Source organism: Cotesia glomerata, linkage group LG7 (genome assembly GCF_020080835.1).
Source record: "Cotesia glomerata isolate CgM1 linkage group LG7, MPM_Cglom_v2.3, whole genome shotgun sequence".
NCBI classification, from domain to species: domain Eukaryota; kingdom Metazoa; phylum Arthropoda; class Insecta; order Hymenoptera; family Braconidae; genus Cotesia; species Cotesia glomerata.
Window position 1 is genome coordinate 14,752,457 of NC_058164.1, and position 24,070 is coordinate 14,776,526.

The following is a 24,070-nucleotide window of genomic DNA, read 5'->3' on the forward strand; positions in this document are numbered from 1 at the left end:
AGCATACAAATGCGACGCGAGTACATTCAGTGTTCACTGAGCTTTGTTCTCGATATTTGCGGCATTAGTATCACACAATAAAGAACAAAGAAAGCGCTGCAATTAGGCGGGCGATTTATTAAACTAATTCAAGGTTACGTAAAAGAGGGGATTTTTGGAGAGGAGAGAGGCTGTCGATTTGCGGACAATGACTGAGCTTTCGCTGGTCGCGTACTTTTTGTCAAACGTTGTTGATCAACTGGTGGGAGAATCACCACGATGTTAGTAACATCGCAACGTTGCCATTAGATTATTAAGTACCTACTGACGGAGAAGAAACAAAGAGAAAAGAGTTTGATTAAATGTTTATTATCATTAAAGGTTAAATATTGTAGATTATTAATTTTGCTTTAGTTTTCTAGCCTTAAAAAAATATATTAAAAAAAAAATATAAAACACAGAGAAAGTAAACAAGATATTAATAAGTTTAAATCAATGATCGGCCAAAATTTCACGAAAAAATATATTCAAGGCTCAATATCTCGCTTAATATTGATCTTAGCGATTTGGTCTATAGGACTTTTTTTGTTGGAAATTGAATTTTCTACGAGTTTGTCATTTACATTTTTCCGTAGCTCTTGATATTTACGAGATAAATGCGAAAAAACGCCAATTTTATGAAAAAATCAGGTTCAGTGGCCCGTACTGTCTCGCCAGTGTGAGTTACGACTTTGCGGCAATGAGCACTTTTGTAGAGCGTTTAATTCTAAGAAAAAACCATCTTCGATCAAAGTGATCCCATGAAATGCCGCTGAGCTTCAGAAATTCAAAAATTAAAAATCAAAGTTTTTGTGTATTTTCAATGGGAAATATTCACATGCCTTGGTCGAGGACGTTAATTAATATTAAGAGCTCAAACTTTCAGGGAATTTTTTTTTGGGTATTTCCAACAAGAATTCACGATGGGACCAAAAAAAAAATCACCCTAATATATATATATATATATATATATATATATATACATATATATATATATATATATATATATATATATATATATATATATATATATATATAATATATAAAATTCTCGTGTCACAGTTTTCGTTGCCATACTCCTCCGAAACGGCTTGACCGATTTTGATGAAATTTTTTGTGCTTATCCGGTATCTATGACAATCGGCTAACATCTATTTTACATCCCCCTAAATGTTAGAGGTAGTCCACCCCTAAATTTTTTTTTTTATTTTTTAGACAAAATTTTTAATTTCTATTTTTTTATGATACAACATACAAAAATACATACAATCCTCAATTTTCACCCTTCTACGTTCAACCCTTATTTTTTAATAGCAACTTTAGTAATTTAATCATTTTTCCTCTCCGGTCAAAAACTGATAAATCGTCATTTAATTAGTTATCCCCACCAAATGTCTACAGGTGTCACTTCTGACCCAGTAAACAGCACGGAGTAGGGATGAGAACGAAGCCGGTCTCCTTTCTTTCTCACTCCCTACACAGTTGTCGGCCATTATTATTGTTTATGCATCAAGTGTAGTAGTAACGTTGAAAATTATTATTTTGCTATCTCAGTGTAACTCTTATATTAACTTTTAATCATTCCTATTTTATCAATAATAATGAAATTATCAATTTTGAGTGTATTTTGCACGATCAGTTAATCAAGTGATTTTATAACCTCAAAAGTACTCAACACGTGACACGAGCTTCCAATAACAACGGATTTTGTGTTGTAAGTATACTTTTTTTTATTTATATCGAAAATGTTGTTGATCTTATAAAAATGTAATTTTAATTTAATTTTATTAAAAAAATGTAATTGAACAATTAAGATTTTCATAGTTTCCAAAAAATCAATCATTACGAATCTTTATTTTAAAATGTCAATGGAAATATTGGTTGTATGAAAAAATTATAAGAGACAATGTTTTCATAAAATTTAATTTTTTACTTTTGTTTGAAAAATTTTTCCATAAAACTTATATTTTTGTAATAATTTCATAAATTAAAACTAATCATTTCAAAACTACGGCAAAAATCCTGGCCCTAATTATAATTTTAACATTTTTCATCATTAAATAATTTCATTAATTCTATTTATGTATGTTTTGTACAGTGAGCAATGCCAAGAAAACGCCAAGGGGCTGATTTGAGCCGCAGTACAAGTAAAGCTCGAAACTTGCGAAATAGCAGATCCGAAAGAACAGAAGAACAAATCCAGCAACAAAATACTGATGCACGTGTCAGAATGGCGCAATTGCATCAAGAAGAGCCAGAAGATACACGAGCTGAACGCAATGAAGTCAGAAGATTAGAACAACGACAATCACGCCGTTTCACAGTCAATAAACGAAGAACAAATGACCAACAACGACAACAGGTACATCGAGCATTTATATCTGATTTATTCCTGCGTCTAGCATTCCAGTATGAGCCCGATATTGAATATTATGCTCATTCAAAAGTGGTAATTGGTGCTATGGACAAGGAATGTCCGCATTGTCATGCTCTGAAATTCAAAAATGAGCCAGCTGGTTGCGCGTCAGGAAAAGTGTAACTACCTGAAATTGAAACACCACCTGAACCATTGAACGGCTTACTTATCGGCACGGATCCAGATTCTAACGTGTTCCTGAAGTCAATTCGAAGATTCAATTCATGCTTTCAAATGACATCTTTCGGAGCAACAGAAATAGTTCGAAATACTAATGCAAATGGTCAACAATTTAATTCTACATTCAAAATCAGAGGCCAAGTTTATCATAAAATGGGCTCACTGCTGCCAATGCCAAACGAACCACATAAATTCTTACAAATCTACTTTATGGGCGACGAGGATTCCGGAAGCGCACTTGCCAATCGCGTGAATGCACGTTGTGATTATAATAACCTTGATTCACTTTATGCCAGGCGCATCGTCAGCGAGCTAGATGCTCTTTTGAACGAGCACAACGAGTTGTTGAAAATATTCAAATCACATATGCACCAATTACAAAGCGATAATCACGCTATCGTCATTAATCCTGATAATACACCAGCTGGAGAGCATATTCGTAGATTGAATGCATCCATTGTTGATGATGTTGCTGGAATCATGGTTGGCGATTGTACAGCTGCACGAGAAATTGTGATTCGTAGAAGAAATAATAATCTTCAGTTCATTGCTGACACACATCGTTCATATGACGCTCTCCAATATCCGCTAATATTCTGGAAGGGACAAGACGGATATTGCATAAACATAAAACAACGAGATCCCGTATCAGGTACTTCATTGATTATTAATTTGATCATTAATCATTTAACAAAACAATTAAATTATTGAACGTAATAAATTTAAATTAATTTTTATGAACAAATATTACAGGAGCTGAAACAAACAAGAAAGTTAGCTCAAAGGATTATTATGCGTACCGATTAATGATTAGACGTGGCCTGGACAACGTCATTTTACGATGTCGTGAGCTTTGTCAACAATTCATGGTCGACATGTACGCGAAGATAGAAGGCGAACGACTACGATACTTACGATATAATCAACAAAAGCTGCGCGCGGAAGAGTACATTCATTTGCGAGACGCTATAAACAACAACGCCGACGTCGCCGAAATTGGTAACCATGTCATTTTACCATCATCGTACGTAGGCAGTCCACGTCATATGCAAGAATATATACAGGATGCTCTGACTTTCGTGCGCGAATATGGACGACCATGTTTATTTATCACGTTCACATGTAATCCAAAATGGCCAGAGATTACATCTTTGCTACTGCCTGGCCAAAATGCAATACATCGCCATGACATTACAGCACGTGTTCAGACAAAAGTTGAAGTCTTTAATAAGTTTCATTACTAAATCACATGTATTTGGTCCCACACGTTGCTGGATGTATTCGGTTGAGTGGCAAAAGCGAGGATTACCTCATGCACACATTTTGGTTTGGTTCATCGACAAAATCCGTCCTGAAGAAATCGATAGTATCATTTCTGCGGAAATTTCAGATCCATCCACTGACCAACTGCTGTTTGATATTGTTACAACAAACATGATTCATGGTCCATGTGGTACTCTTAATAGTTCATCGCCTTGCATGGCTGATAGAAAATGTACTAAAAATTTCCCTAATGATTTTACCAATGATACGGTCACAAATGTCGACGGATACCCAATATATCGTCGAAGAAATCCTGAAAATGGCGGACAATCATTTATTAAAAATATCATCAACACAGACATTGATATTGACAATCGTTGGGTGGTGCCATATTCGCCTCTGCTGAGCAAGACATATAATGCTCATATTAATATTGAGTTCTGCAGTTCTGTGAAAAGCATCAAATACATTTGCAAGTATGTCCATAAAGGCAGTGATATGGCTGTGTTTAGAGTGGAAAATACTAATGTGAATGCTCCTCCAGTGAATAAAAACGATGAAATAACGCTCTACCAAATTGGTCGGTACATCAGCTCCAATGAAGCTGCTTGGCGTATCTTTGGTTTTCCAATTCATGAACGGGATCCAGCAGTTGTTCAGTTAGCCATCCATCTTGAAAACGATCAGCGTGTATTTTTCACAAACGAGACAGCGATTGATCGTGCAATAAATCCACCTAAAACTACACTCACTGCATTTTTTGAATTGTGTAATCGTGCGGATGATTTTGGTGCCTTTGCACGAACATTACTCTATTCACAAGTACCACGCTATTTCACATGGACTCAAACAAAAACATGGATGCCCCGCAAGCAAGGCTCACCAGTTGCTGCATGTTTCAATTTATTTAAATCAAACGTCTTGGGGCGATTATTTACAGTCAATCCAAGACACACGGAGTGCTTTTATCTTCGACTGTTGTTGGTTAATGTTACTGGCCCATTATCATTTCAAGATATACGTAAAGTGAATGGGCAACAATATCCAACGTATAAAGATGCATACCTTGCACTCGGCTTGCTGGAAGACGACAACCAGTGGGAATGCATGCTTGCTGAAGGTGCATTGAACTGTACAGCAATACAAATTCGTCTACTATTCGCTATAGTGTTGACTACATGTTTCCCAGCCCGAGCACAGATATTATGGGAAAATCACAAAGATTCAATGACTGATGATATATTGCATCAACATCGTATACGGTGCCACGATCTAACCATAACATTCAGCGACGAAATGTACAATTAAGCATTGATTGCTATTGAGGATCCTTGCATTGTCATTGCCAACTTACCACTTAGTAATTTCGGTATGAATTCGCCAAATCGAACTGCATCTGATTTAATGAATACTGAAATGAATCGTGAACTGCAGTACAGTACTGTAGAAATGGCAGCGATTGTTGCCCGCAATGTCCCACTAATGAATGAGGAACAAAGAACCATTTATGATCGCATTATGCTCGCAGTTTCAGCTGTACAAGGTGGGTTCTTCTTTTGGATGCACCAGGTGGAACTGGCAAAACATTCGTTATTTCGCTAATTCTTGCTGAAATACGATCAAATAATGGCATCGCATTGGCTGTTGCATCATCGGGCATTGCAGCAACTTTATTGGATGGAGGTAGAACAGCTCATTCAGTATTTAAGCTGCCACTAAATATTCAGAATAACCCCGACGCAGTATGCAACATTAAGAAACAATCGTCCATGGCCACTGTGCTGAAACGGTGTAAAATTATTATTTGGGATGAATGTACTATGGCACACAAACATTCACTTGAGGCGTTGAACAGGACATTGAAAGATATTAAAAACAGTGACAAACTATTTGGCGGAACTCTGTTGGTCCTTTCAGGTGATTTCAGACAAACACTTCCAGTCATTCCACGTTCAACATATGCTGATGAGATCAACGCTTGCTTAAAATCATCTCCATTGTGGCGTAATGTTGAAAAATTACAGCTAAAAATAAACATGCGCGTTCAAATGCTTCAAGATCCATCCGCTGAAACATTTTCAAAACAACTCTTAGATATCGGTGATGGAAAAGTTGCTATAGATGAAACTGGATACGTAAAATTACCGACCGATTTCTGCACAATCGCTGATTCGCAAGATACTCTCATTGAACAAATATTTCCCGATGTACACACACAGTACATAAATCATGAGTGGCTTGCAGAAAGAGCGATTTTAGCGGCAAAAATGTAGACGTTGACAATTTAAATCTGAAGATACAAATGTTGTTGCCAGGGAACTTGGTATCATATAAATCTATTGATACAGTTTGCGACGACAGCGAAGCAGTAAATTTTCCCACAGAGTTTTTGAACTCACTGGATTTGCCAGGCATGCCACCGCATAATTTACAATTAAAGGTTGGATCTCCAATTATCTTGCTTCGTAATTTGAACCCGCCCTGGCTGTGCAACGGTATGCGATTAGTCATTCAAAAATTAATGAAAAACGTGATCGAAGCCAGGATTTTAAATGGCAAGTTCAGAGGTGAAAATATACTCATACCACGGATTCCTATTATACCTACAGATGTGCCAATTCAATTCAAACGTATTCAGTTTCCGATTAGATTGGCATTTGCAATGACTATCAACAAATCCCAAGGTCAAACGATGTCTGTTTGTGGATTAGATTTGAGAACACCATGTTTTTCACACGGACAATTATACGTGGCATGCTCTCGAGTGGGTAAACCATCCAGTTTGTTTGTGTTAGCTAAAGATGGACTAACAAAAAATACTGTTCACGCTATAGCATTAAGAGATTGATATTGTTTAATAGTGTTACTGTCGTAATTGTTTAATTAATGATATATAATTTTAAGGAATAAATTATAATAACTTAAAAATAATGTTTGCATTTTGTTATTTTTATATTCCCTCATCGTTCACAGCGCTCCATGCTTATTTCACGCATATACCACATTCTTACATACATACAATATACACATTCTAACATACATACATACTTACAATAAGTAAGCTATTTTTGTCTACACTAGAAATTACTAGGAAAGTATTTTTATTGCAAAACAACTTTTGCCGTTTTAGCTAGTATATATATATATATATATATATATATATATATATATATATATATATATATATATATATATATATATATATATATATATTAGGGTGTGCCAAAATGTAACTTTCGTGAAGAACCTTTTAAAATTGGAATTTTGAGTTCCGCTTTTAACAGCAGCTGTGTTTAGTCTTTTTCTCAGATATTTTGGGGTGAGTCGATAAATTCGATTTTCATAGAATTTTTAACAGGCGCTTAGTTTGGGCACTTCGTGAGTAGTGCTTTCTCACTCTTACTCTTACTCTCTCAAGGTCAAGCAATTATCTCACTTTAAATTACTTTTATTTGAACTTTTTTGCACTTAAGGTATCGACAAATATCAACAATAACACTTTTTTACGACAGTAAATACTTTGAAAAACATATTTTTTTCTAGATAGTATGAAAAAAACGTTTTGAAAAAATATTTCGGTAGACGTCGAGTTGTCTGTTTGTACGGATGATGTATATGGTCACGATAACGCCCAAAAAACTTCACTTTTTAAGCCCATTTTTAACTTCCCACTAAGAAAATCGAAGATTTTCGAAAATCGGGAAGTTATTATTTTCACCCCGTTTTACAAAAATCGAGTTTTCATCAGATCTCGACGTTTGAAGGTCACAGGAAACTTCCCTGACTATCCCCGCGAGGTTGTCACTATGTTTGTATGTATGTGTTTTTTTTTTTTTTTTTTTTTTTTTATAGAGGAGGTCAAATACATTCACGTATACCAGGACGAGATGCTTGTTCTGGGTATGTCGGACTCGGAAGTCAATATCATTGACAACAATACCGACTAAACATTCTCCTCTCTCTTTCCCCATAGATGTTACGGGGAAGACTGGATCGGGAACGCGTTAGCATTACTTCAATCCAGTCCGTGTTGCGTCTCACGACGGTTGCTCCTAGTTACTAGTCTCTTTCTGCGATTTTTTCGTTTAAAAGACGCTGCGCATAAGCTGCGACAGCTGACCAGTTATCTTCTTTTTTGATTATGCAGGTTACTAAGCTCTCAGGGGAGAGCGTGGCGCCAATAGTTTCATTAGTACTACTTTTGTCGTCCTTCCACCGGTCACACTCAAAGAACGTGTGCTCGACGTTGTCAATTTTGTCTGGGCAGTATTTGCACCTTGGTGTGCTGTTCAGTCCCATCTCAAAAACACAGGCATTGAACTGCCCATGTCCCGTCAATAGCTGGTTCAAGAAAAAGTCCGTTTCTCCGTATTCCCGAGAAAGCCAGACGTTGTTGTTTGGGATCAGGCGTGTCGTCCATCTGCCCATCTCTCCCGATGTCCATCGGTCCTGCCACTCTTGTTGCGTTTCCGCCTTTATCCTCATTCTTGCGTCCTTCATGTTTTCGTCACTGTTTTTAGCTTCATAGAGTTTCGCTCTCTCAAACGCGAGTAGGTCAATGGGTGCGGCTCCCGCAATGACCAATATAGCCGCCTCGGAAACCGTTCGATAGGCGCCGGCAACCCTGAGAGCGCCTCGCCGCTGCATTGCCGCTATTTTTTGTTGGTAGGTCTTCTGTTTCAATATGCCTGCCCATATTTCTGCTCCATAAAGCAGTACCAGTAGTGGACTACTTCTAGAAGAACTCTTCTCTTTTTGATTCTTGGTCCCATAGTGTTGGTCATGATTCTTGCTAGGCTAGACACCTCCTTGCTGGCTTTCTAGCATACACTGTCAAGGTGTTCGCGGAAAGATAGTTTCTCCTCTATCATTACCCCTAGATAGCGCAGGGCCCTTGTTGACGTCAGTGTTGTTCCTTCCTTGTCCACAGCGAATGGTTTTGGGAACCATTTTTGACGTGTCAGAACAACCATCTCGGTTTTATGCTTGGCGAGTTTCAGGTGGTGTTTATCAAGCCAGGTCTCGACGGCGTCAATGGTTTTCCGAACCAGTAATTCGGCCTCTTCTACACTGTCTACTACTATCGTGGCCGCAGCGAAGGGTGTTCCTTCGCTGTTTTTAGCGTAGTGTTTCTTCTCCCGCGGCGGGTGTTTGGGGAAAAACTCCGCTACAATGCTGTCCATTAAGGCAGGAGACTTCGGCGCTTCTAGTGAAGCCTTTTCAAGTCGTTTGGTGACAAATTGGTAGGCTTTGCCCCAGATGTCCTTGTCGAGATCATTACAGATCTGTTTCCACAATATCGCTTTTCTTGCTTTAATGGCTCGGTTTAGCGTCTTTTTGGTCTGCTTGTATTCTTTTGAATACAAGTCCTCGCTTGAGGAGCGTTTTGCGGCTCTCGTTGCGCGGCGACGTAGCTGATGACATCTTTTGCGAAGTTCTGCTATGTCTGTTGACCACCAGTACGCCGGCCTGTGGAAACTCCTATTTTTCAGTCGCAGCATAGAGGCGTCACATGCGGCAGCAATCTCCTTCATCATGTTTAGCACTGCCTTTTCCGGCTCGCTGCAGGTATCCGGAATCGGGTTATTATGAAGGATAGACCAGCTTCGTGCAAGTGAAGCTCGCAATGCCTCTGGATCAAGCCTTTTGGCATTCCACTTCCGCTTAGAAAGGTCGCGTTGTGAAACCGGAGTAGATGACAATCCAACGTTGAATGTCACAAACTGGTGGTCACTGCCACTGTATTCTTCGGATACTGTCCAGTCTTCAATCATGTTGGCAGTCCTTGGAGTCGCCAACGAAATGTCGAGGATGGACTCTTGGTACCCTGGTCTTCTAAAGGTCGTGGTGTTCCCGGTGTTCAGCACTATGAGGTCGAGTCTTTCCGCGACGTCAGCGACCTCGTTACCTCTGGTGTCGGAGAAAGCAGCGCCCCACTCAGCCGATTTAGCGTTGAAGTCTCCGGCTACGGTGACTTCGCCGTTGAACTTAGTGACCGCATTTTCTATATTTGCCAGTTTCTGTCGGAACACACTAACCCCTTCTTTAGGTGAGAGATAGATGCTGATGAAGTAGGTTGTGGAGATTTGAATCCAGACAAAACTTGCTCCACTTCCACTGTTGTTGACGGTAACGTTCTTTGTGTTCACAATCCAAATTACTGCCATGCCAGTTTCGTCTGCGAACCATGTTTTACCTTCGATGTTTAGATATTGCTCGCAGATAAAGCAGACGTCGATTTTATCTTCAAAGACACGCTGGCGCAGCAGGTTTTGCGCAAAGGCGTACCTATTCAGGTTGCCTTGTAGTATGCGTGTCATTTCTGCCCTCTCGTGGCTTCTACAAATGCTGTGCGGAATGCCTTGCAAGCTCAAGTGCCAAAAATATGGCATAGACAATCCTGGGCATTTTTGTCCGGAGCACAAAGGAAGCATTTTGGCTTCTCCGTGCAGTTTACGGCCTTGTGGTTCTCTCCGCCACATTTGTAGCAGCACCTGCTTCTGTTTCGTCCCGTGCGTGTAGGTGTATGTGTGTGTGTGTGTGTGTTTGTGTATGTGTGTGTATGTGTGTGTGTGTGTGTTGTTTTTTTTTTTTTTTTTTTTTAGGGGGGGTAATCCTTTTTACGGATTCTAGGCATAGTTGTTTGGCCTGGATATGTGGCGACTCGACGCAGTGTCATACTAAAACTCGACGCTAGCGCCCCTACCCACTAAACCCTAAACCCCTTTCTCTCTTTCCCCTAATCCCTCATCGAAACCGCCGTTAGGCATTACTTCGTGAGGGGAGGATCTAGCTACTGCTCTTTCTTCTGGTAGCTAAGGTGTTATTTTACCTTTCTTCTAGTTGTTGTCATTTGCTCTTCTTCTTTCGATGGAATGCAAGTCTATAAGGACTTCTGTTGCAAATGTGCTGATGGCGTTCCAGGAGGCTCTTAATGACAACATTGCTTCTACTATTGTCTCTGGTTGGATTTTCTTCTTTAGGATCATCTCCAGCTCATCTCGCTGTGGGTAAAATCGTGGGCACTCAAAGAAAACGTGCTCCGCGTCTTCATTGATTCCTGGGCAGGACGGGCACTCCGGTGAATCATCATGCTTGAAGCGGTGAAGATACGTCCGAAAACATCCATGTCCTGACAACAACTGCGTCAGATAGTAATTGACCTCGCCATGACTTCGGTTTAGCCAAACGTCGATCTTCGGTATAAGACGGTGTGTCCATCTCCCTGTTGTCGCAGCGTCCCACTGCGATTGCCATCGTGCGATGCTGTTCTGCCGTTCTTCAGCTCTGAGTTCCTCGGCACTCTGTGTGGTTGTCCTCTTTCGTTGGTAAAGGTTCCGTCTTTCCTCAGCTAAGACTCTGAGCGGCAAAGTTCCGGAAATGACACACACTGCTTCCTCTGATATTGTTCGAAAGGCGCTTGCAACTCGTAGGGCACTCATACGATATATTGGTCCAGCTTTTCTCCATGAATCTTGTACCTCTAGTGCGTCAGCCCAAATGGATATTCCGTAGGTGAGTACCGATGTGACTACTGATGACAATAGTAGCCTCCTGCTCTGCTTTGGGCCTCCGACGTTCGGCATCAATCGTGCGAGACTAGCTCTCACTACTGACGCTTTCGTACAGAGGTGTTCCACTTGCTGCTTGAAGTTGAGTCGGGCATCAAGCATCACTCCCAGATATCGTATATGAGGTTGTGATGTGTTTTCCCGGTCACCGACTTTTAGCTTAATTGTTTCAACTTCTTTTCGGCTGGTAATAAGCACTGCTTCGGTCTTCTGCTTGGCCAGTTGTAGGTTCACTGTATCGATCCACTGGTTGATCTGCTCAAAAGTGATGTCAAACAGATGTTGAATCTCGTCGAGGTATTTGGCGACGATCACTGCGGCAACATCATCCGCATACGCTACCAGTTTGACACATCTTGGAAGCTTCAGTCTCAGGAGCCCGTCATACATGATATTCCACAGAAGTGGACCAAGAACAGAGCCCTGTGGCACACCACCGGTTATATCATACTCTTTCGGAGCATTCTTTGTATCGTATTTCAGCACTCTATCTGTAAAATAGCTAATCACTAGTCTGCGAAGATATGTTGGCACGTTTTTCTCGTCGAGAGCTTGCATGATGCAGTCCCAATCAGCGGAATTGAAAGCATTTTTGATGTCCAAGGCAGCCACCAGGCAGTACTTCTTCGTTCCACCCTTCCATCTAGTTCCTGCGATTGCCTCTTTGGCCGTATTAACAACCAGGTTGATCGCGTCCAGGGTTGATCGTCCTTTCCGGAATCCATACTGGTTGTCTGCCAAGAGTGGGTCGACTACTGCATCTATTCGCTGATGGATGATACGCTCAAATATCTTACCCGCCGTATCTAGCATGCAGAGTGGTCGGTAAGATGACGGTTCTTCTGGCGGTTTCTTTCCTTTAGGTAAAAGTACTAACCGTTGCTGTTTCCACTTACGAGGAAAAGTCCCCTCCTTGAGGCATGCGTTGTAAGCGTCTAGAAATAATGTTGGTGCTGCCTTTATGATGGTTTTCAAGGCTATATTAGGGATTCCGTCCAATCCCGGCGCTTTATTATTTCCTACCCGATTACAGGCCTCCAACAATTCTTCTTCAGTGACAGGTGGAATGTCGTCCAGTTCATCTTGCGTTGACTGATAATTGAGACTGTGTTGCTGTGGAAACAGCGCAGTGACGATTTTCTGAAGGAGTTGGGGACACGTAGGTGACGGCATTTGTTGTTTCTTCAGGTGCGTCATGACCACCTTATACGGCCGACCCCACACGTCTTTGTCGACCTCGTATATGAGCTCTTTCCAGCATCTTCCTTTGCTCTCTTTCATGGCCTTATTAAGTTCACGACGAGCTTTTTTGTACTCTACGATCAGCACTGCAGAGTTAGGTCGTTGATAGCCACGCTGTGATATTCTTCTCTTTCGATGACACTCTTTACGGAGGTTGCTGATATGATCATTCCACCAGTGTACCGCAGGTCTTGAATTCATAACACGTTTGCGAGGCATACTGGCATCACAAGCTTGTGTTACTCGCATCATCAGGGCCTTAGTATGTTCTTCTGCACATCCAGTCTCTATCGGATCACTATCGAGGGCTGTTAGCAATACTTCTGGGTCAAGAGATTTCACCTTCCAACCGACGGTGTTAAATTGCTTGATAGGCCCCCTGAGGTTCTGGTCGTTTGACGTTTCCCAGAGTATCGCATGATGGTCACTGGCAGTGTAGATGTCCAGTACCTTCCAGTTAGTGTTACCTTTAGCAAGGCTGGTACTGACAAAAGTGACGTCTACAATCGAGCTTGCGTCACCTTTGGTGTAGGTCGGCGTGTCACCACTGTTGAGCAAGACTACATCTAGTGTAGAAAGAGCTTCTAGCAGCTCTCTTCCTCGTGCATTAGTCTGCTTACTGCCCCAGTCCACTGCCCAGGCGTTAAAGTCCCCGGCTATCGCCACTGGATGATGTTGCTTCGCGTCCTCGGTCAGTCGATCCAAGAAGTCAGTAAACTCAGCAATTGAGAGGCTAGGTGGTGCGTAGCAGCTGTAAAAACGGATGCCATCTACTGATGCTGCTACAAAGCCAGCGCTGCCATTGGTAGCTACACTCTGGAAAGGGAGCTTACCACAAGCCCAGATCACAGCTTTCGTGGTGATATCCGTCTCCCAAGGTTGTCCAGCTAAATGTTTATATGGCTCCGATAAAAGCACAACGTCGAGCTTTAATTCCCGTACTGTCTGCATAAGCAGGTCATGCGCAGCTTCGCAGTGATTGATGTTAAGCTGCAGTATCCTCATGTTCGTTTATTTGTCAGCTTCTGGAGTGCTTCTTGGAAGACTGGGCATCGGCCAGAACCAGACCGGTGAGCAGTGTCCTGAGAGCCAGGTTTTTCCGCACATAACGCACATTTCACTTTATTTGGGCATTGAGCAGCTTGATGACCTGTTTGCCCACATTTGATGCAAAGCCCAGATCGGTCGACTTCGCTTTTACATTGGGCAGTAGTGTGCCCAAAGTGCCAGCACTTATAGCATCGTAGTGGTGTCTTAACTGCTCTGACACGGCAATTTACCCAGCCAATCCTTATTTTGCCTGTCTTTCCGAGTATCTTCTGCACTATTGCTGCTGGCAATCGTACCGAAGCAGTTTGAGTACCTCTGTAGGCCGGACGAATTTTAATGACATCTTCAGGTATTTCGTAGTCATTTCCAGCTGCCTCTTGTAAGGCCTTCCGGACATCGTCTTTAGTTGTTTCGTCGTCAATGTCCCGGATTTCAAGCTGTTCCTCTGGGCCTTTACAGATGACTTGCGCTTCTTCTTTAAGGATGCTCTTGATGGTCTTCAGCAAAGCTTGTCCTTTGTCTGCGGTCTTTCTGGAAAGCGTAATGAGCATATTCCCATCATTCGTCTTTTGAACCTTGTCAACGACGTCACGGGTCTGATCTGGTGAGTATCTCGGCATATTTTGCCTTCTCAACGGGTCGAATAATTAAGGCATCTGGTTTGGTGAATTTTCGCGGTTTTTCCCGCTTAGGCTCCGGCCGAGATTTGTTCACCGGTTGTTTTGGTAACCGCTCTCTCGCTTGCTCCTTCTTCTCCTTCTTGGATTGGACCTTCTGCCATTCAGTCACCTCTTTTTTTCCGGCGTTCTGCACTGCCGTGTTTTTCGGAGGGCTTGGTTTCAGGTCCTTTTTCTTCACAACTTGGCTGATCGTTGGGTCGGGAGAAGATCGATCTTTTCTCTTAGTTGACTTGCTGCTAGTTCTGCTTCTGTCTTCCGCGACTGATTCACCGTCACCTTCGGCTCCAGTGTCCATTGCTTCTTCATTCACGACAGTTGCTTGAATGCTTCTCTCCGGTGTAGTGCGAGAAGTGCGTCGTACTGTTAAACGCCATTCTTCATCAAGTTTCTTGAATCTCTGGAGGGCATTGGCTACGCTGGTCGTCTTGGTCTTAATCTCCTTGTGGATATTGACCTTAGATTGGATGAAGTCATTTAGCTCACTGGTCAGCTTTTCAAGGCGTTCCAACGCTTGCGACCGCTTCATTTCAGCGCTTGCTTCAATCGCTGCTTGTTGGGCATGAGGCCCGTTTTCACTATTGTTGTTTTCCTGAATTTTACTCATACTTTTAAATTCACCAGCGCATCGTACGGAGTGGAGCGGGTTGTCATAACTAGGAACGGGTGTACCCTCGGAGATAGTACTCCTACCCCAGTTCCCTGAGGCCTAGCCGACACTTAGCCAGTCCCGGAATACACGGACGGACTAGACTCGCTCGGAGCGGTGAAGATTCCGATCTCTAACACTCACTGCGTACTTCCTGATCAAGGCCCGAAGTGGCTGGCTCCTGATCCACTGCTGCAACTTACACCTCGGCAGAGCAAGCTCACATCAGCCGTGGCCTGCATCGTCGGAAACTACGACACGAGGTTCCGGTCACTCCCAGTGGGTCACAGCAGGGAACGATCGTCTTGTTAGGTCAGTTAGTGTGACCAACCCATTAAAGGGGAGTTTTGTCCACGGGAACGTATTTTATTTGGCTCCTACCCTCTGTACCAGGTACAGCGAGCGTTCTCCCATCCGCTACGGGGAGACGCGCCTGGTAGCAGTTTCTCCTCTGCCCCAAGTGTGTGTGTGTGTGTGTGTGTGTGTGTGTGTGTGTGTGTGTGTGTGTGTGTGTGTGTGTGTGTGTGTGTGTGTGTGTGTGTGTAAGTATGTGAATCGCTTATAACTTTTGAACGACTTAACCGATCGGAACCAACCAAACGGTGTTCTAAAGAGTTCCCTCAAACTTAGATTTCCTGAGAATTTGAACCGATTCGGATCGATAGATTTTGAGAAATTTTGAAAAATCTCAAAAAAATAAGAAAAAAATCATTTTTGAAAGTGTTTTTTTGGAATAACTTTTAAACGGCTTGATCGATCAACTCCAAAAATTAATCTGCTCTTAACCTTGCAAAACCACGTCGATCACTGGTAATCCGGTCAAAATCGGTTGATTCGTTCAAGAGATAACTTAATCTGTGAGTCTTTTTCTATAAAAGTATAAAGGCCGGAGGTCGTGTGTAGTGGATGTGGCAGTACACTGTCATGTTCTTGCACAATTCCTGTGTTTATATGACCACGTGAGGAGACGATGGAGTTTTGTGCGCTCAGAAAACTAGTCGTGTGTGGGTGCGCGTGTGCTTCAGCATGCGTTCCCCATGCATTACTTTTTTCTCGTTAAGGAGATTTTCTTTCTTTCATTATACTTTTCGAAAGCAATACGAATGAATTTCTGGCGGTTACCCTGCCCACACCGAAAGAAAATATATTTTTAAATATATTTATAAATATATATGAAAATATATGCAAAAATATATGCGAAAATATATGTGGTATATAAAAAGATTATATGAAAACGATATGAAAATTTGCCCAGAAATATATGCCAAAATATATGCACAAATATATACGAAAATATATGCAAAAATATATTCGAAAATATATGCAAAAAAATATACGAAAATATATGCAAAAATATATTTGAAAATATATGCAAAAATATATAGAATTAGATGGAAAATAAATTTGTAAATTTATGGAGGAATCCATTGACAAATTTACGCAAAAATATTTTTAATATACGTGAAACTATGTGTCAAAAAATATTTTAGTAAAAGTATGGGTAATTAAAATTAGGATATTTTTGTACCTACTACCCTAAATAAAAAAGCAATTAATTCAGTTTCAAAACTTCAAGTTGAGTAATATATTCAAAAAAGATGAGATGAACTTATAATAATAAGCATAAATGTTAATATCTATCAATATAAAGTAAAAAAAAAATATCAATGTGCTTAAAGTGTGCCGTGCTTCATTGATTATAGTTCAAAATTATTGAGATGTCCCTGAAGCATCATTCTCTTTGTCTTTATCATGTTTTTTCTGCAAAATAAATTAAGTAAAATTTAGACCTATTGATATACAAAAATGCTCACGTACTACTCATAATAATCAATTATTGATTGTTAAATTACATTATGCTTCCGAGCTTCTCTTCTCATCCCAGCCAATTTGTTGTTTATTGCAGTTCCAAATTTTACTTCATCGAAGGTATTTTTAAATTTGCGCCTCACAGTTTCTGGAAAATATTAATTATAATATGGGTCATTCCAGGTCAAATCGACCAATAGTTGGAATCGACCCCTTTCGATTTGGATGAATTTTGGTCAGAAGTTTTCTTTTATTATAAAACGAAGTTCTGCCAAAGGAAAAAAAATAAAAAAATTTTTTTCGAAAGATATGCAAATTCAAAATTTCGCGATTTTTCCAGTTTTTCAATTTTGTTTTTGCAATATCTCGAATGCTATTATAGATACAGGAATGGTCTTTCGTTTGTTTAAAAGGAGACACTTAGTGCTATTGAAAAAAATATTTTGGAAAAATTTAAAAAATGCAAAATTTGTCAAATTTTGAATTTTTGAAAGTCGTCGAAAATGAAGACCGCCATTAAAATTTTGGCTCAATTTTTGTATGATACCTTGTAATGATCTTAAAAGATCCTGAAATTTTGGATAGGGGTTTTTCAAAAATATGATTTTTGAATCTCAAAAAAAATTTTTTTGTTTTTGCAACTTCTATACAAGTTAAAGTTATGCAGATATATAATATTGTAATTTTGAGTATTTCGAAATCAAATGCACGACGTGAAAATATTAAATAATAAATTAATTTCAACTTTTATTCATTTTTTAGACATAATCTAAAAGTCAGGCTTTACGCATGATATAATTATTTATTTTCTCAACGCATGATATATTTTGTCCATTTCTTCACTTCAATTACAGTTTTTAACCTCAAATAACTCAAACGGATATTAATTTTCTATACAAATTAGAAATGATTTCATAAAAATATCAATTTTTTTCGTTCTTTCGAATACTTATTTACTTACGAATTTCTGCACATTCATAGTTCTCAATCTTAAATTACAAATTATTCCCATGTTAATAAGACGACAAGTGGCATCAACAACTTTAAATAAAGTAAAAAAAGGACAATTAAAAAATTCTATCATTCGTTAAGGATGACTTATTTTAAGGATGCAAGATTATGTCTAAAAAATAAAAAAAAGTTGAAATTAATTTATTATTTAATATTTTCACGTCGTGCATTTTATTTCGAAATACTAAAAATTACAATATTATGTATCTGCATAACTTTAACTTGTACAGAAGTTGCAAAAAACAAAAAAAAATTTTTTTCTGAAATTCAAAAATTTTTTTTTGAAATTCAAAAATTCATATTTTTGAAAAAAAAAAACCCTATCCAAAAATTTCAAGATCTTTTAAGATCATTACAAGGTATCATACAAAAAAAATTGAGCCAAAATTTTAATGGCGGTCTTCATTTTTGACGATTTTCAAAAATTCAAAATTTGACAAATTTGGCATTTTTAAAAATTTTTTTCCAAAATAAATTTTTTTAAATATTCTCAAGTGCCCCCTTTTAAACAAACAAAAGACTATTCCTGTATCTATAATTGCATTCGAGATATTGCAAAAACAAAATTGAAAAACTGGAAAAATCGCGAAATTTTGAATTTGCATATCTTTCGAAAAAATTTTTTTATTTTTTTTCCTTTGGCAGAACTTCGTTTTATGATAAAAGAAAACTTCTGACCAAAATTCATCCAAATCGAAAGGGTTCAATTCCAACTATTGGTCGATTTGACATGGAATGACCCACTCATCAAGAGCTTTCATTTGAGTACCCACTCATCAAGAGCTTTCATTTGAGTACCCACTCATCAAGAGCTTTCATTTGAGTACCCACATGCATTTGGGTCATTCCATGTCAAATCAACCAATAGTTGGAATCGACCCCTTTCGATTAGGATGAATTTTGGTCAGAAGTTTTCTTTTATCATAAAACGAAGTTCTGCCAAAGGAAAAAAAATAAAAAAATTTTTTCGAAAGATATGCAAATTCAAAATTTCGCGATTTTTCCAGTTTTTCAATTTTGTTTTTGCAATATCTCGAATGCAATTATAGATACAGGAATGGTCTTTCGTTTGTTTAAAAGGAGACACTTGGGGCTATTGAAAAAAAAATATTTTGGAAAAAAATTTAAAAAAATGCAAAATTTGTCAAATTTTGACGCAGTAATTAACAAATCCGCTTTTATCTTAACAATCCGCTATTAAAAATATTAAATATTGAGTGTAATTAATGTAAATAAATTACTAGTGTTATTTTTGATAATAAATTACGCGTTTTAATTGAGATATCCAACCCTAAACCTGATCCCCGCTTTTCCGCTCTTTCTGTAATTATTCATTGGTCCCTCGAGCCGGATCAGGCTGGCTCTATCTCAATTGAATTAATTTATTATTCCGCTTAAAAATTGTGCTGTGTTAAGTGAAGTGTAATACCGCTAGGAAAGGTCGAGCGTCAGGAGCATCGCAGAGCACATCGGGTGCTGCTCCTGATAGTCATTCGTACACCGGTACGCTGAACTTTCCGTTTATTAAGACTGAAAACTCGACTTCGGGCCTTAAATAACTTCGCTATGGAGAATTACACAAGATAGTTGAAAAATGCAATTTGTGCTTCAACTTTCGTGTTCCGCACCGCGCCGCAGATTGCAAGACCGCTCAAGATTGCCGAAAATGTGTTCAACGTCACCACATGTCCATCCATTTTGGATGCACCAACGAAACCAGCTTCATCGCAGTCTACATCTTCCGCACAGGCAACTAATCGTTCCTTTTAGACCGTTTACAACTTGAAATTAACTGTTGATTATTTCAGATCCGCTTTCCGCTCAAGTATTGCTAGCTACCGCCTTAGTCCAGGTACGCCCGCATCATGGTAATCCAATCACCGCCAGAGTGTTGATTGATCAAGGTTCAGAGCTCTCATTTATGAGACAGTCGCTCTTCAAGAAGCTTGGACAACCGCTACAGCGTGACATGGTCATGCTCAAGGGCATTGGCAATGTCTCCGCAGGAAGCTCACTAGGTGTGAGCACAATTGAGCTTCGTTCGCTGTGTACAACCGCATCAATGCATGTCAGCATGCATATTCTACCAACACTGACGGTAGATCTTCCATCGTTCGTGATCGCTGATCCGAAATGGCCGCATCTTGAGAATCTCAAGCTCGCTGACCCGCAGTATCTACAGCCACGCCCTGTAGATATTATTCTAGGTGCATCACCAGCCGCACAGATCATGAACGCAGAGATTCAACGAGGACCTCGCAATGCTCCTATTGCACAATCCACCACGCTTGGTTGGATTGTCTATGGGGCTGTCACCGCTAAACACGCTTCAACATCACACGCAGCACTACATGCGTCAGTAGATACTGAATTACAAGACGCTATCGCTAAGTTTTGGGAACAGGAAGAAGTTCCATCAGGAAATTCACCGCTCAACACCGCTGAAGAAGACGAATGTGAAATTCACTTTCGTCAAACGCATTATCGACAGCCTGATGGACGCTACGTAGTGAGATTACCGCTTAAGGCCCTTGAGAGTCAACTTGGCGACTCTATCAACGCAGCTATGGGGTCACTCCGCAGATTAATAACTCGCTTGTCGCGAGAAAGAGAATATTCTGACATGTATCGTGCATTCATGGCAGAATACATTCAGCTAGGACACATGGTACGAGTACCAGTCAACGAATTGCCCGCAAACGCTTATTTCTTGCCTCACCATGGGGTATTGAAGCTTGATAGTGCCACTACGAAGCTCCGCACAGTGTTCAATGGTTCCTGTGCAACATCTACAGGAATTTCATTGAACGACATTCTCCACGCAGGACCCAAAACGCAAATTGACATTTTTGATGTGATGTTGAGAATCCGTTGCAGCAGGATTCTATTCGCTACTGACATCACCAAGATGTTCAGACAGATTGAGGTCGACTCGCTTGATTGGCCGCTTCAGTGCATTATCTGGATAGATGAGAATGACTTAATAGACGCTTACTGTCTCAAGACAGTCACATACGGAACCGCTAGTGCACCTTTTGACGCTGTACGTGTGCTTATCCAACTAGTAAAGGATGAAGGACACCGCTTTCCGCTAGCTGTTGCTCCAATGTTGAAAACACGCTACGTAGATGATATCTACGGTGGAGCAGACAACGAAGAAGACGCTATCAAGGCTGCAGTACAAACAAAAGCTCTGTGTGCAGCAGGCTGCTTCCCGCTTGCCAAATGGGCTAGCAATAGCCCACGGTTACTCGCTGAAGTCGCTCCAGAAAAGCAGCTGGATACACCGCTTAAAGAAATCAGTGATGCACCAGTAAAAGTCCTGGGCATGTACTGGAATTCACGCACTGACGCTCTCCAGTTCAAGTACACGCTACCGCCAGAGACGCCCAAGACAAAAAGAGCTATTTTGTCTGAAATCGCTAAGCTGTATGATCCGCTAGGACTTCTCGCACCAATAGTCGTCAAAGCCAAGATCTTTATGCAAGATCTGTGGCTAGATAGAGTGTCATGGGATGAACAATTGTCACCATCACTCATTCATAAATGGACTGGATACCGCGAGGATCTTTGAAACATCGAATCCATCCGCATTCCACGCTGGAATAATATAGCACCTGGAGCAACTATGGAATTGCACGGGTTCTCAGACGCTTCGCAAAACGCTATGGCTGCCGCTGTTTATTTGAGAGTCACTGACGCTGATGGGAACACAAAGGTCTCACTTCTGTGTTCAAAAACGCAAGTAGCACCGCTGAAGACCATGACAATCCCACGCTTGGAATTATCTGCCGCATGGTTGCTAACACAACTGATACTTCATGTCAAAGAAGTTCAGTCGCTTGAAAATGTCAGGATCAATCTCTGGACTGACTCCGCTGTGACTCTCGCATGGATTAAAAGTCCAGCAATCCGCTGGAAGACATTCGTCCGCAATAGAGTGGGAAAAATCCAAGAAACGCTTCGAGATGTCTCCTGGAAATTTATTCCAGGAAAACAAAACCCCGCTGACTGCGCTTCAAGAGGTATACCTACGCTAAAACTGAAACAACACGCTCTCTGGTGGCATAGACCAACTTGGCTTCATGAACCAGAATCCTCTTGGCCCACTCTGGAGCCTCCAACCGACAACGCAACGCATCGAGAAGAACGCCAAGGTCTGACACTAGTAACTTGGAAAGCAGAAAATTGCCTGCTCCAACAATTACTGTCGCATTACACGCAGCTGTTTCCACTGCTACGGAAGCTTAGCATCTGGCATCGTGCCATCGACCGCTTTAAAAGAGTTCCACAATCTTCGCTGGCCTACCCGCTTACTCCATCAGACCTGGAGCGCGCTAAATTGACCTTGATTAAGTTCACTCAAGGACAATACTTCGCTAGAGAGATTCACACGCTACAAGATGGTGATGGTCTGCCTAAAAATAACAGCATCACTAAGCTGACTCCGTTCATCGACCATCAAATGGGTCCTGAGGGTCGGGGGCCGCTTGAAAAACGCATTGCTGGACCCAGAAGAGAGGCATCCAGCGATTCTACCGCGACAATCACCGCTTACATCAATTTTGATTGATGATTCGCACCGCAAAACGCTTCACGGAGGTACTCAGCTTACGCTCGCTGACTTACGCAAGAGTGTCTGGATCATTGGAGGCCGTGTTCCAGTCAGATCATTTATTTTACGCTGCGTTATCTGCACGAGACATCGTGGTGAACGCGCTCAACAGTTGATGGGTCAACTACCCGCTGCACGAGTAAATCCAACTCGAGCCTTCTTGCATACAGAACTCGACTACGCTGGACCTATCACGCTGAAAACGTTTCAAGGACGTGGAGCAAAAACATACAAAGGCTGGATTGCAGTCTTTGTATGCATGTTCAGTTCAGCTGTACATTTAGAGCTAGTAACTGACTACACCGCTGCCGCTTTCATCGCCGCTTATCGCCGCTTCACTAGTCGCCGAGGTATCTGCCACACGCTATATTCAGACTGTGGAACCAATTTTGTAGGAGCAGATAAAGAGCTGAAACGACTATTCGCTGCAGGATCCCGCGCATTACGAGAATTATCAACCTTGATCGCTCAAGATGGCACGAACTGGAAATTCAATCCGCCTGGAGCTCCACATTTTGGAGGAAAATGGGAAGCCGCTGTGAAAGCTATCAAATTCCACCTTCGAAGAACAATCGGAGACTCGCTGCTGACGCTTGAGCAATATTCAACGTTACTGGCTCAAATTGAAGCCATATTGAAGTCCAGACCGCTCACACCGCTGAATGAAGATCCTGCTGACCTGGCTGTACTGACTCCAGGTCACTTCTTAATCGGACAGTCACTGACCGCTATCCCAGAGCCATCGCTGACAGATTTACAACCTGCTCGGCTCTCGCACTGGGAACAAGTCCAGCAAATGGTTCAACATTTCTGGAAACGCTACTACCAGGACTGCATCCACCGCTACCAGGCCATTTCAAAGTGGCATCATCGACGCAACCAGATCAAGGTGGGTTCAGTAGTACTGATCACCACTGAGGATCTCCCGCCAACCAAGTGGCCATTAGCCAAAGTAATTGCTGTCCATCCAGGTGAAGATGGACAAATCCGCGTAGTAACTGTTAAAACAGTTAACACAGAGCTGGTACGTCCAATTACAAAGCTCTGTGTCCTGCTGCTAACGCATGAAGAAGATGATCTTGTCGACGCAGCCGCCAACCCGGGGGAGAATGTTCGGTGAACAAGGCCCAGTAGCGATTAACTCGCTCCTGGGGGACTCCCAAATTCAAGAGACGCACCTGTCCACCGCTAGTTCCCGCAAAAATCGAACCGCCAATAGAAAATCAGCCTCTCGATCACGTCATGAATCGACCGCTTTATTGGCTGATCGCTCTCACTAGACATGCGCAATAGCCTTCTTTTCCCAACTCAACGAGGAAGAAGACGGACTATTGTTATTATCTTTCGCTTCTACGCTTTCGCTGCATCAAGTCGCCATTAGTATTTCTTTACTTTCGCTTTTTGTTAATAAACCGCATTTCGCTAGTTTTATAATTTAAACTGCTTAAATTAACCGCTAATAATTCGCTTTAATTTGTTATAGGTAAATTGTGTTAACAGTGCATTTATTTCACCGCTTTTTCAGTGCCGGCAAAGTGTTCAACCACGTGTCAACCGGCTTCGCTTTTG

General features: G+C 41.0%; 4 protein-coding genes across 4 annotated transcripts; all 4 read left to right on the forward strand.

Moving 5' to 3' along the window:
• Positions 1-2,767: 2,767 nt before the first annotated feature.
• Positions 2,768-3,858, forward strand: LOC123269654. The gene is made up of 2 exons (XM_044735488.1): positions 2,768-3,266; positions 3,368-3,858. Exons 1-2 carry the CDS (start codon positions 2,768-2,770, stop codon positions 3,856-3,858), a joined length of 990 nt encoding a protein of 329 aa, XP_044591423.1.
• Positions 3,859-3,889: 31 nt separating this feature from the next.
• LOC123269655 lies at positions 3,890-5,185 on the forward strand. Its single transcript, XM_044735489.1, has one exon. The coding sequence runs from the start codon at positions 3,890-3,892 to the stop codon at positions 5,183-5,185; it is 1,296 nt and encodes a 431-aa protein (XP_044591424.1).
• An 11,378-nt stretch (positions 5,186-16,563) lies between these two features.
• On the forward strand, positions 16,564-21,460 carry LOC123269656. The gene is made up of 2 exons (XM_044735491.1): positions 16,564-16,567; positions 19,695-21,460. Exons 1-2 carry the CDS (start codon positions 16,564-16,566, stop codon positions 21,458-21,460), a joined length of 1,770 nt encoding a protein of 589 aa, XP_044591426.1.
• Positions 21,461-22,616: 1,156 nt separating this feature from the next.
• LOC123269657 lies at positions 22,617-23,621 on the forward strand. The gene has a single exon (XM_044735492.1). The coding sequence runs from the start codon at positions 22,617-22,619 to the stop codon at positions 23,619-23,621; it is 1,005 nt and encodes a 334-aa protein (XP_044591427.1).
• The last annotated feature ends 449 nt before the right edge of the window (positions 23,622-24,070 follow it).